The sequence below is a fragment of the Oncorhynchus keta genome, chromosome 8, assembly GCF_023373465.1.
Source record: "Oncorhynchus keta strain PuntledgeMale-10-30-2019 chromosome 8, Oket_V2, whole genome shotgun sequence".
In the NCBI taxonomy this organism is placed as follows: Eukaryota; Metazoa; Chordata; class Actinopteri; order Salmoniformes; family Salmonidae; genus Oncorhynchus; species Oncorhynchus keta.
Window position 1 is genome coordinate 4,724,624 of NC_068428.1, and position 14,283 is coordinate 4,738,906.

General features: G+C 40.1%; 2 protein-coding genes across 3 annotated transcripts in view; one reads left to right on the top strand and one right to left on the bottom strand.

The window, feature by feature from the left end:
• Positions 1-7,629, bottom strand: part of rngtt (RNA guanylyltransferase and 5'-phosphatase) — a 141,946-nt gene extending 134,317 nt beyond the window's left edge. Inside the window, exons 1-5 of one of the 2 annotated variants that reach the window (XM_035774471.1) lie at positions 7,478-7,629; positions 7,160-7,376; positions 3,389-3,498; positions 2,770-2,873; positions 2,551-2,639 (exon numbers count right to left, since the gene is read on the bottom strand). In XM_035774471.1, coding sequence (XP_035630364.1) covers positions 2,551-2,639; positions 2,770-2,873; positions 3,389-3,498; positions 7,160-7,223 — 367 coding nt within the window. In that variant the 5' untranslated portion in view covers positions 7,224-7,376; positions 7,478-7,629. Of the gene's footprint in view, positions 1-2,550; positions 2,640-2,769; positions 2,874-3,388; positions 3,499-7,159 lie in introns of both variants that reach the window. The other variant, XM_035774472.2, reaches the window with a different exon arrangement.
• Positions 7,630-10,055: 2,426 nt separating this feature from the next.
• LOC118386720 (proline-rich nuclear receptor coactivator 2-like) lies at positions 10,056-13,317 on the top strand. The gene is made up of 2 exons (XM_035774473.2): positions 10,056-10,737; positions 11,449-13,317. Exons 1-2 carry the CDS (start codon positions 10,387-10,389, stop codon positions 11,926-11,928), a joined length of 831 nt encoding a protein of 276 aa, XP_035630366.1. The 5' UTR covers positions 10,056-10,386; the 3' UTR covers positions 11,929-13,317.
• The last annotated feature ends 966 nt before the right edge of the window (positions 13,318-14,283 follow it).

Below are 14,283 nucleotides of genomic sequence, written 5' to 3' on the forward strand. Positions count from 1 at the left end.
AAACAGAACATGATGTCATCTTCTTGAGGAGGACCAGCTTGCAAATAAGAGCTCTAGAGAAAGATGAGCTGGCCAATCAGCGGTCTACTTGCATAAATATTTTGAATGACCGGTATATACCCAGACCATTCTGTTGTTGGGGTACGCCCACACCATTCCAACACAGAAAAACAGCTTTTTAACATACTTAATTATCAACAATTTCACTCATATTGTAAGTAAATAAAAGATCATATTTCATAGAAATCTGAAAACACTGAACAGTTACTGTAAAACCAGTTCACCAGCCACTATCTGACACTATGTCTGGAGTTTATGCTACATCAGAGTAGAAGTGCTGATCTAGGATCCGTTTAAGCTTTTTTTTAGATAATGACCGGACAGGGAGAACCTGATCCTAGATCAGCATTCTTACACAGAGTCGCTTTGCGAATACGAACGGCATGCCCGATCTAACGTTAGGGGAGGGGTGGAGGAAGGACAGAGAAACAGCCAGGGCACACAGGGAATAGGTTCATTTATTTTTCAAAGCAGGGAAGTATAATAGGGGCAAACAAAATCTTCACTCTTTAAAACGTATGTCAGTGGCGGAGCATCTATCAGCATTGATATGTTATTTGAGGGGGGGGGAGAACAGGTTGGATTTTAGACTCTAGGCCTTGTCAGTCTGTGAAGCATCTCTCTCGGCCATTGTTATTCAGCGGTTTCTATCAACTTTAAAGGGGAAGATGGAACTGGAGATGAAGTCTCCGGTAATGATGAGGATTTTTATTTGAGGAGGAATGATGCAAGGAAATGTTATTTGATGACAAATTTGTCTGCTAATTTCATAGCAAAAATAGGGTTACATTCACCAGTCCTGCTGTTTAATTTCAACGTCTGCATTAATACCAGAGAGAACAGATAAATATCAATGTGTGGCCGACAGATGACATTTTTATAATGACATTCATATATTCTACTCTGGGGTTCCAACAATTTCATTTACAACATGGCACTGAGAGGCGAGCAGCCGGAACACAGGTTGCAGTGGAACTGCACTACCAGAGGTCACAACAGAGTGCCACAGAGCCCCCTGCTGGTCACAGCTTGGAAGTACACCTCAGTGCTCCAGTAGCCTTGGACGGAGCTTTGCCAAAAGACGCCATGCCTGAATACCCGTACTTGCATTCTAAATAGTACGCATTTTGGGTATCCAAAAAACATAGACTTATAATATGTGAAATATTTTAAATGTAGTATGCTTTAAATGCCAGGATGTCATACTGCTTTCGGCTTTTCATCTATTAGAATTCGCTGCACACTACTGAGGAAGGGAATCGTCTTTAGAGACCCACGTGTGTCTGACAACAGCTTATAATCAGTGGAGGAGACGCACTGTACCAAAATGAACGAGTGGCAGGAATTAACTTAATGGCACACTAGATTACGCATTCTCAGTAGGATTATCCTAGTATGCTGATATTTGTTGCTTACTATATTCGTTTTTTACTACACTACATTTAGATTTGTCATTTAAGTGCCTTGCTCAAGGGCTAATCGACAGAGTTTTCACCTAGTTACCACGGGTATTCTAACCAGCAACCTTTCGGTTACTGGCCCAACGCTCTTAATCACTAAACAGTACGATCTAAATAGTATGTAGTACAATTGGTACACATTTCGCAGTGTAAATAAGTAGTAAGCGAGACAGATTTCAGACACGGCCATAGTGTCCATGGGAACAGTGCAGTGCAACAATTTAGACATCAGGAGAATCATTTAAAGCATCCTGGTCGTGTAGGAACATCTGTTTGTGATAGTTGAAACATGCAAAACATGCATTTCTTAACAACCGCCTGCTTAACCCGGAAGCCAGCCGCACCAATGTGTCAGAGGAAACAGTCCAACTAACGCCAGAAGTCTGGCTGCTGGAGCCCGGCCCACCACAAGGAGTCGCTAGAGCGTGATGAGTCAAGTAAAGACCCCCCAACCAAACCCTCACCTAATCGGGCGACGCTTGGCTAATGACACACAGCCTGGGATGTGACACAGCCCGGGACCGAACCCAGGTCTGTAGTGAAGCTTCAAGCACTACAATGCAGTGTCTTAGACCACAGCGCCAACTCGGGAGGACCTAGATCGGATTACTTTTATAACATTTTGCGAACCTGTTTTATAGTATTTACAAACACAAAATGCATCATATCATAAAGACCTGAAATAATATTGGGAAGAGAAGGTGACTGATAAGATGAGAAATTGTTGGTAGTTATTTCCTGGCTCCCCCTAGTGTACAAACTTGGACCTACTCTTACTTTGAAATTCTGTTTTGTAGTGATATGAAGGCATATGCTATAATACAACGCCCCCAAAGAGGAGACTTCTGTTCTTTGGGATATTGTTGCACCAGGTTAAAACGTAAATGAATTACACCTCACGACTCTTACCAAAACGACACCAAAAAATTTCAAAAATAACATGTTTTTCCACATGAAGAACACGCCAGACCCTGGGACATTGTCTGACAACGAAGAAGAAATGTACAGGTCTAGTACAAACATTCCTTACCTATTAACTCAGTTGGAGTCTTCTCCATGAAGTTCTCACATAGTCTGATGAACATCGCAGTGGTCTCTGCTGAAGGACACTCTCCATGGCTAAACAAGGAAGGAACTCATCACAACATATTCAATCAAGAAATTATACCATTATTTTGAGCTAGTGGCATTTGTATGTGTAAATATAGACAATTAATCTTGGGTTTATAAACAGGTCACTCATACGTACCCTTTGCACTGAAGCTTCACATATTTAACACCCTCTTTTTCGATCTCGTTGCGGTCATAGAAGCGAGTAGTGTTTGTTAGATCAACAAGCAAACCCATTTTAACCTAGAGAAGACACAAAACATATATGTTGACATTAGACTACAGTGATGAATTGAGCACAAATGTATTGTAATGAAGTAGGCAGGGAGCAGGTCTCGAACCCTCAACCTTCAAGCCGAAAGTCCAGCGCGCCATCGACTGTGCCTCAAAAGCAGGCTCAAGCAGCAGAGTCGATATCTGCGCTTATAAATCCAGGGTCGTGACAAAACTGCCTCTTTTCAAAGAGCACGTCCTCACACTAGTTTGCATCTCAATGTCTGATAGGAATGCACTCACTGGCCATGCACACGCACGTTCATGGATGGAAAGTCCGATCACTTCTAACACCAATGTAATGAAACAGGCAGGGAGCAGGTCTCGAACTTTCAACCTTCCAGCCCCGGGTTCAGCACACTGTGCCCCAAAAGCATGCTCAAGCGGCAGACTCGATATCTGCTCTTATAAACCCAGGGACAGTATATTTTCCCAAACCGAGACAAATTACTAATAAACACATTTCAACATCAGGAAAGACATACCTTTAGACTCTTTAAATACTGGGAAAGCATGCTTGGATGAAACCGGTTCTCTTCTGGCACTTTGTCATCATACTTGGGGCCCAACATAGTTTTCATTGGCAGGAATTTACCTGGTGAGACAGTGAAAGTAAGAGGGGTCGCAGACAGGTCACAACATATGCAGACACCATGAAAACAGTACCTACCACTCACTGCCCTGTGTTTTCCATACGTCGTTAATTGCCAATTTGCATTAAATAAAACGTAAAAAGGAGCGCCCCTAGTAAGCATGATATATTTTATTTTTTATAATACACAAATCTACTTACATTGCTACATCAAACATGTCTAACAAAAACACAGGTATTAACAAGAAAATACATACAAAAAATAAAAATAAATCTTAGTGCAATTGTATTCACTCTAAAAAAATCTTATTATAATGACTAAGGAAAATGTTATTCTTGTTGTTATTCACTAGGGTTAATGTTTTATTTAGATAGTTGAATTCAATCAGAAAAGTGTGTAATTTTGGTATAGAATTTTTGTTTGTGTATGAAGTATTTGACAACAAGAATAAAAAATAAAAAATGTACAATAATTTCAGTGGTCTTGTTGTCATTGCAATAGTAAGATATTATATCTTTCATGTCAAAAACATAGGCATTGTTCATAATGCTAAATAAGTATTTTGCAAGGTTATCCCAAAATTCTGACACAAATTTACATTCAAAGAACAACTGAGACAGATTCTCACCTTTTTCACAGAAAATGCAGATATCATCTATAGCCACAAATGTGGATATCATAGAATTACATGGATATATCTTATGTAAAATGTTGAAGTGCACTTCCATAACTGTTTGGTATACAGTATTTGTAAGGCCTTAACCATGCATTTTTCCAGCCAATGTCAGGAATAAGCGTGTTCCAGAAAAACTTTCCTCTCCGTGTAAGTTGGTTTTGTGAATGAAGAATGTGTCTTATATATATTTATTACAACAAGCTCTCTCAAGTAAGCCCACCCCTTCCAATCCGAGTTCTGGATAAACTTTGATCATTACCAAAGCTAAGATGAGTTTTCATTAGTGTAGTTAGACCACTGGGAACGGCTTTGATCACAGAAATAAACTCTCTGAAAGGTATTAGAAACTTTTTCAATGTTATAAATTGTTCATATGTGAGAATATTACTCTTTGTAGCCAATTATTAAATATATTTTTAGTTCTCTTTAATTTTAGGAGAGAAATGTAAATGTTGTCTGACTAAATGGTTTTTTGACAGATGTATTCCTAAATATTTAACACAGTCCTTTACAGGAATATTTTATATTTCTTTATCATAAGAGTCAAATAAATATAAGATTTCACATTTAGAAACATATTAATCCTGAATGATGCAATAGAAAATGCAGCTATAGCATTAAGGGCATGGGCGACCTGGTCTTTTTCTCTTAAGAAAAGAGTAGTATCATCAGCCAGTTGGGACATTTTGATTTCTTTGTTAAAAGTGGTTAAGCTACACAAATTTGCATTATTCAGAATATCTAGAGACAGAAGTTCCACAACCAAAATGAATAAAAATGGGGAAATTGGGCATCCGTCATACACTTCTGTTGATACTGAATCTTTTGGAAATATTAAGGTTTAGTAGCACAGAACTATTTATATCTTTGAAAGACATGCAAATTACTTTAACATTTTTTCCACCAAATCCAAAAAGTTTAAGAGACCTAGAGAGAAATTAATGTTCAATTGTGTCAAAGGCTTTACAGAAGTTCAAAAATAGGACAACGGAGTCAATTGCATCTGAATAATCTATAAGGTCCAAGACTAAATGTGACGGCCCTTCATAAATCCTGTTTGAGTCTAATTTATAATGGTATATATTCCTTTCTGTAATCTTTTGTCATAAAGCAGAGCAATCAATTTGTAATCAACATTTAATAAAGTAATTGGTCTCCAATTGTCAATGAGAGAAGAGTCTTTATCGGGCATCGGAATCAATTAAATAAGGCCCCGTTTCATAGTGGAGACCATTTCCCCATTTTTAATGCAATCTTGAAAATCGGGTATTCTAGTAACTCCCAAAACTGTGTATAGAATTCAACTGACAGGCCATCAGGGCCAGGTGATTTCCCTTTTTTCATTGAATTCAGAGCCTCTCTAATTTCTTCAATTGACACAGGTGAATCACAAACTGAGTGGAAATCATCCTCAATTACAGGGACATAATTCTGTATGTGGCATATGTAGCTTTCACAACAATCTTCCTGAAACTGAGAGCTGTAAAGGTTTTCATAAAAGGAATTGACAAATTATGATATTGTAATGGGATCTTTGCATAAAACATTGTTAATTTTGAGTGCAGTAAAATATTTTCTCTTGTAGTTTCTCTTTTCATGTGCAAAAAACTAACTAGTGTTTCTTTCCCCCTCTTCAATCCATTTTGCTCTTGTCTTTACAAAGGCACCCTTTGCCAGATCCTTGTAAAGCTGTTCAGATTCTAGTTGTAAAGACATGAATACAGACTCCTCTTCTTCAGATAGATTATCTTTCTTTAGAAAACTGTCAAACTTGCTCATCATCTCCTTCTCTCTAAGGTTCTTTAAGTGCATCAGCTCTTTGGTGTGTTTAATGGCTACCACTGACTTTATATTTGAAAAATTCCCATCTACTTCCATGACCCAAGTATTTTCTTGCAAAAATATCTTTAGCTAATGATGATGTTTTCAATGAGATGAGAGTAGTATCTTTAAGAAGTGTGTTGTTTCATTTCCAATATCCGAGTACCTTTTGATTTTTTAGTAGCTTGTAAATTCAGGAAAATCAAGTGATGATCAGAAATGGGAGCCAACTGGTGATCTACATCTATAACAAACTGTAACAAAAAAGGGGAAATTAGGAATAAATCTATTCTAGATTTACGTGACAGTTTTGTTGGTCCAGGTAAAACCCTTAGCATCAGGGTTGAAATTAACGCCAGGCATCCTCAACACAGAGATCCTTGCATAATGTAATGATAATGTTACTATTTTGAGGGTTTTGACTCGTTCTAGGAGGAAAACGATCAGCAGATGCATCAGGTGTTTCATTAAAATCCCCTAAAATAATTAGAAAAGCCTCTGAGTATTTGTTGCTTAAATCCTGTACTTTCCCTGGTAAATTGGGTAAAAGGGTCTTATTAGGAGCATGTGAGTTATGTCCGTATACATTACAGATGATGAAAATAGCATTGTCAAGTTTGAGTTACTATGACCCATCTCCCGTCTTGTGAAGATGTGGTTTCTAGAAGCATGATTCATTTTTATGATTCTAAACGAATGGCATGTGACGTTTCATGTAGCCTAATCTGGCTGGCTAATCCTAAATACAAAAACACACACCCTTTTTTGCTGGGGTAGCTATAGAAACACCGACCATTAGTGTTTACTTTAGCTTCATGTTTAGTCATTTTTTTCTTGTTGGGCAAGTCATTTGAACATGAATACATGCGTATGCTGGTTTGTTGTGACACGTGATGTAATTTACTAGCCTACAAGGGCTAACAAAACGTTAGCTAACAGTGTTAGCATAGGGATTTTGTCTCTAGTCTAAGGTAACGCGTGGTTCTCGTCCAGTACATACTTAGTAGATCAAACGAAAGGCTTTGAAAAGGTCTGAATCATTGACTTGTGTAAATACAACGTGAGACAGTTAATGTTAACTAGGTAGCTTGTGCGCCACAACACCAGTATTGTGGCTACTAACGTTAGCCAACGTTGTAGCAACACAACAAGCTTTCGCAACTCACCTGCTACAGGCTGTCCTCTTCTAGGACAATTCCGCCATCGAGGGGGAGGCCCAGTGTGTGACATTTTGCCCAAGAGTGGCTACGGTAATTTCACAAACTGAGGATGTAGCTAACGTTAGCCACAGCAAGTCCGTCAGCTGAACATCGGTGTAAAGTTTCCTGGGTGATCACCCTTCACCGCGAGCTCTCGGGCGCCAATGCTCTGCGGATTTGGGGCCTTGAAAATGAGGTTGATTTTGTTAGATGTAGGGCCTAACCCAGTCCTTATGGTCTAATACAGGAATACGAACATTTATCCACGTGTAGTTTTTTACTCACGGTTGCTCAATGTCCAAATGTCGAGGTAATTCTCAGTTTTCTCAAGAACCCAAATAAATGTCCATGAACGAACTAAAATCCAATTCTCAATTTCTCCCAGTGTGCACCGCGCTGTTTTGCCATTAGATGGCAGTTACTTAAAATAACCATTAGGTGGTAGACTAACCCCAAAACTCCTCGTTGTTTAATGTGTGGAAGAATATTTTGTAAATTATGAAATTGTACAACCGCAATAAAATATGACACAAACACAGTGGTGTAAAGTACTTAAGTAAAAATAGTTTAAAGAACTACTTAAGTAGTTTTTTCTAAGACACAATATAGTTGTATTATGAAGGTTGAAATGTGTCTCTTCATTGCTCTTTCTTTCCACTCAATCTGAAACAATGTCAACCAACTACTTTCCAACAAAGGGAGAAGAACCTTTCTCCGTTTTAGGATCTCTACATGCCTCATCCATGCAGCTCTCCATGCCATCCTTCATATCATATGTATGTATTTGAATATTAATTATATATTATTGGTCTGATGTTACCATGTACTGTAGATACAAAAGGGATTCCAAAACAATATCTGATCCATTCAACACGTAAATTATACAATGTAAATAAGATATCCTGCCCATATCCCTCATAACCTAGCTCATGACAGGCATAGATGTAGCCATGTCTGATCGTGTAATGTTGCTCACCTGAGTGCAATAGTGTGGTTGTGCATATCAAAATCAAATCAAACTTTATTTGTCACATGCGCCGAATAGAGTGTAGACCTTACCGTGAAATACTTACTTACAAGCCCTTAACCAACAGTGCAGTTCAAGAAGAGTTAAGAAAATATTTACCAAAAAACTAAAGTAAAACATTCAAAAATAATAAAAAATGAACACAATAACATAACAATTACGAGGCTATATACAGGGGGTACCAGTACTGAGTCAGTGTGCGGGGGTACAGGTTAGTTGAGGTAACGTGTACATGTAGGTAGGGGTGAAGTGACTATCCATAGATGTTAAAAAGAGAGTAGCAGCAGTGTACAAAACAAATGGAGCGGGGTCAATGTAATAGTCCGGTAGCCATTTGATTAATTGCTCAGCAGTCTTCTGGCTTTGGGGTACAAGCTGTTAACCTTTTGGTCCTGGATTTGGCGCTCCGGTACCGCTTGTCATGCGGGTAGCAGAGAAAAGTCTATGACTTGGGTGACTGGAGTCTCTGACAATTTTATGGGCTTTCCTCTGACACCGCCTATTATATAGGTCATGGATGGCAGGAAGATTGGCCCCGGTGATGTACTGGGCCGTACACACTACCCTTTCTAGCGCCTTACGGTCAGATGCCAAGCAGTTGCCATACCAGGCGGGGATACAACCGGTCAGGATTCTCTCGATGGTGCAGCTGTAGAACTTTTTAAGGATCTGAGGACCCATGCCAAATCTTTTCAGTCTCCTGAGGAAAAGGTTTTGTCGTGCCCTCTTCACGACTGTCTTGGTGCGTTTGGACCATAGTTTGTTGGTGATGTGGACACCAAGGAACTTGAAACTCTCGACCCGCTCCACTACAGCCCCGGTGATGAGAATGGGGGCCTGTTCGGCCCGCCTTTTCCTGTAGTCCACGATCAGCTCCTTTGTCTTGCTCACATTGAGGGAGAGGTTGTTGTCCTGGAACCACACTAACAGTTCTCTGACCTCCTCCCTATAGGCTGTCTCATCGTTGTTGGTGATTAGGCTTACCACTGGTGCGTCGTCAGCAAACTTAATGATGGTGTTGGAGTCTTGTTTGGCCACGCAATCGTAGGTGAACAGGGATGTACAGGGTTGGACTAAGTACACACCCCTGAGGGGCCCCAGTGTTGAGGATTAGCGTGGCCCACGTGTTGTTGCCTACCCTTACCACCTGGGAGTGGCCCACCAAGAAGTCCAGGATCCAGTTGCGGTGGGAGGTGCTTAATCCCAGGGTCCTTAGCTTAGTAATGAGCTTCATGGGCACTATGGTGTTGAACACTGAGCTGTAGTCAATGTTCCTTTTGTCCAGGTGGGAAAGGGCAGTGTGGAGTATGATTCAGATTGCATCATCTGTGGATCTATTGAGGCAGTATGTAAATTAGAGTTGGTCTAGGGTATCTGGGAGGATGCTGTTGTGAGCCATAACCAGCCTTTCAAAGCACTTCATGAATACTGACGTGAGTGCTACGGGGCGGTAATCATTTAGGCAGGTTACCTTCACTTCCTTGGGCATAGGGACTATGGTGGTCTGCTTGAAACATGTACGTATTACAGACTCAGTCAGGGAGAGGTTGAAAATGTCACATGCTCATGAAGCAGAGGAGTAGAGCACAAATATGCCCATGATAGGATTAATTTGAATTCCCTTAATTTAGGGGAAATGTGACCAGGACAGCTGTCTACTATACTATGAGTGTACATCAGACCACCAAATCTTAACACTCATTGTATAATATCTGTGTGTGTACGTGTGAAAAGAAAATTTGATGGAAAAAATGTTGATCAGGATGACCAATCACAGAGGGTCTGCTCATGTGATGAGACATTCCCCCCCAGCTAGCTAATTTCGTGCTTCTCCTGCATTATCCAGTTAAAATGGTGGCGGCTACCTACATCCGGGGTTTTGCGAGTAGCGTGTAGTTAGGAAGTTGTCATGCGCGATGTCCATCGCTTCTTCGCCATCTCGAGTCTTCTAAAACCTCGCGTAGAATTGGGAAACTAGCTACGCCATCAACATCGTTGAACTCGTCTTCCAATGTATTATCAAAAACACACTGCAGAGAGGTTTTTGGACAGACTTCAGTTCCGCCAGCGTCGAGCTAGAGACTAACTTTAGCTACTGTTAGCGAAGTGGTAAGGTAAATAACTTAACGCTGCCTGACTATTTTTCAAAAGTTCTCTAATTTCGTCGATGTGTCCTCCCTCGCCACCTTCACGGGACTTTGAAGTCATGTTGGGCGAATCACTAAGTCACCCTATTAAAAACAATAAGCCATCCGTTTTGACATCCCACCATGTCGGGGCCAGCCTAAGCAAACCAAAGCAAGCAATGTTGAAGAAAGGTGGGAGAAAATTGCGTTCGACAACGTTGGGGTTACAGCGGACACACCAGCAAAAACCGATGAGGATCAACCCCATGCACCTGACAGACAACAATGTCGCAGTTTCGAAATCCCCAGTGCAGAGTGCCGAGTTCGCGACCAACCGGACCCAGGCGACTGCGTTGACCCTTCACAATCGTAAGCAGGGAACAAAGAAAGAGGTATACAATTGAGTTAATTTGAGAACGAGATTGTTTTCGTTCTTATTCTGTACATGTACATTTGTATGTCGTTTTATTTGTTTATTCTTAATGAAATAGTATGCCGCTTTGTATCCATTAACCACCATTCATAGTGTAAGTATTACACAAATTCGCTTGAAGCAGTGGGATGGAGTCCTTCCCCTACATTATTTTTGACGGCTAAAAAACTCAACGTTTGTATATTTACACTGATATTCAACCAACGACCCAGTTCTAAAGTAGTGCACTCACAAGGTTAACGTACCAGAGTGATTATGAACGACAACTAGGCAGAGTCAAACGAGACTGCCTGCCAACTTTGAATGGGAAAAAATGACGTACGTTAACTCTACTTCTAACGGCGTGTACATGTTTGGAATCGGGCACTGGTAATATTACCAGTGGACCTATAGGAATAAGGTTCACATTGTACACTGTTTTTTTTTTTTTTTTAAGACTAGAATAGACGTGTTAGGGGTATTTAGGTTACTTGTTTTGAATGATTTCAATATGCTGGCGATGTGCCAGTTCCTGAGATGTTAACAAAAGGCATTGACACAAAAAAAAAAAAATTAGATGGAACTGGCAATTGTTTCTTTCCTCAAGTGTTCTTAGCAATCAATTTGCATAACAGTGTTAGAATGGTTTTGACCCTTGTGAGAATGTAATTGAGTTTTTCTTTCCTCCCAGCTACTGAAGTCAAAAAGTGGGAGAGTGGAGAGAGCCACAGGACCAGCAGGCCAGTCTGTCCACAACCTCAATAGACACAATCAAGATGCCCAGAATCTGAACACCCGGAGCCATAGGAGTAGGCATTCTAATGCACCTGGCAATGCTCTCTCAGTAATGAAAAACCACAGCAGTTGCCACCAGAAGCCACCCTCTGCTACCTTCCAGCTCCTCTGTCGAGAGGAGAAGAAGTCCTTCAACTCAGCTGACAGTGCCAAAATCGTGAATGTAACCCCAGCTGAGCTTGTACCCGAGGAGGAGCTCAAAGACGGAGAGAAGATCTATGCTGGAGCTAAATTCAGCGAGCCCCCGTCTCCAAGTGTCCTGCCCAAACCACCCAGTCACTGGGTTGGTGAAACTGTGCCCCAACATTCCGACCACAGCCGTGAGAAAATGACTTTTCATTTGAAGTCTTTGCTGAAGGTTGAAGATAAACCATGATCACAATGGATGGAAACCTGGAACGATCCTTCTATACCCGATCAATGACAACACATTTGGCACTGAAAAACTGGACCGATAACTTAACAGCAACCGAATGTAATGAGTTTTTGATCTGTAATACAATTTCACATAGTTTTGAGCAAGCAGGCTTGTTTTTATTTGATTTTTAATGAACTTCTGTAAACATGTAAAATTACTATATTTTTCATGTTATTTTAACAGAAAGTATAGTTTTGTTACTGAAGCCCAAAATAATGTTCACAATGAATGGGTGCACTTTTTTACTGTAAATAATGGGCTGCATTTCCCATTTTAAGGGGCATTGAACGTAAGAAAACTTTACAAATTTGCACAAAACTGACTGAAAAACAAAACATGGGTCCCCATAGCGGCGAGCATAGAGTTGTGACGGTTTGGGGTTCTGTGAACCTCACCCCACCTGTTGTGGCTGCTATTGCCCTCAAAGCACTGTAGAGGATAGAATTCTCTAGAAGGAAGATTGTTTCACAACTCCTGTACTACAGTACACATTTTCGTCCTGTAGTACAAAAATAATCTTGCCAGCTCAACGGCCGATTGAGCTGGCTGGGTGGGCGAGATTAAGAAGATGGAGTGGCAATGTGAAAGTCTCAGAATCAGTGATTACCTTTGAAGAGGACAACTGCTGCTGCAGAAAACAGACATTCAGCACTGAGTGCTTATTCTTTTAAATCTATAGCGCCGACTCATTTCTGTTTTGTTTTTTTAAATGCTTTGTGTTTTTATTTCATGTCTTTCATTTTCCCATCTAAAGCACAGAATTATATTTACCCGAAGTGATCTTGATTATTATGTAACACCTTTGACCCTAGCTAACAGATTGTAACGGACTAATGTGATAAGATCCTGATGCTCCATTAGCTGTTACAGATTAGGTACTGTTTGGCGTAACACAGAGAATTTTTGACCAACCTTAACGTGGCGACACTTCCTCAATTCCTGACAACCAGTGTCTTCTAAACATCCATGTCGAGTTGCAGGGGGTTTGTTTGAATTTAGAAAGTGTGCCGTTATTAAATTTATATCAATGTGTATGCCACCATCTTGTCTATTTCAAATCTTCTCTCATTGACCAAGATAGGTGATTTGACCTCTGGAGGCAGGCAGCTGCTAGTTCGTGTTCCTTGACTCTTAGTGATGTCACAATGATGAAATTGTATTACTGTACCGAAGATCGACTCATGTTGTTGCAATTGTTAAAAGAAAAGTGATTTTAGTCCAGTCACTAAATTTGTATTCATGTTTTTTTTTAAACACCCCCCCCCCACATGGTAATTAGAGGGGAAAAAAACATTTTTGGGGTGCATTTAATATCTAAATTGACATTAAAATATTGTCTACCCCCAATATGTTGTGTCTGTTCCCTACCAGCTCTCACCAGAAAATGTCTCGGTTGAAAAGGCTGATGGCACAAACTTCATAATGCCAGTCAGTCTTTCATAAATGTATGGGTTTATTACACTACATCTAATGTGTTATATTAATCTAATATATATTACACATGTAGGCTCTTAATCAGATCACCCTGTTGCAGGAGAACTTTCCTCCAAGGCAGGACATTTTAAAATGTGTGGGTTTTGTTTAAAAAGGCTTCTGAAGTTTAATTTCCACTTTGCAATTTCAGACTTGATTTTTCCTTATGAAAATGTATCAACCCTTACAAAATGTCCATTAATTATAGTTCACATTTCCTGTTGCTGCAGCATTATTTTCCTGCTGTTGCAAACCTGCACAAATGAAGATCCTACATCTGTATACAACATCAGAGAACGAGTAGTACTCTAGTTTCAGTATTAATGGTAGTGGTTGAGGATAAGTTACACAACAGTGAAAAATAAACTAGCGACAATGTAATACAGTGTGCCCATTTTGAACAGTGCAACTAACCTTGTTTAATTCAACCAGGCTGAATGTATCTGAATTGCTGTTCTAGACTGAAGTAAATGGATGAGAGTGCCCCCTCTGACCATATATCATTATGCAACATGTTTACTCAGCCTGAAGAACATTTGATCTGGCACACATAGTCGTGGCCAAAAGTTTTGAGAATGACACAAATATACATTTTCACGAAGTCTGCTGAGTTTGTATGATGGCAATTTACATGTACTCTAGAATGTTTTGAAGAGTTATCAGATTAATTGCAATTAATTGCAGGTCCCTCTTTGCCATGCAAATGAACTGAATCCCCCCAAAAAAACAAAAAAAAATTCACTGCATTTGTGGACCAGCTGACATGTTAGTGATTCTCTCGTTAACACAGGTGTGAGTGTTGACAAGGACAAGGCTGGAGATCACTCTGTCATGCTGATT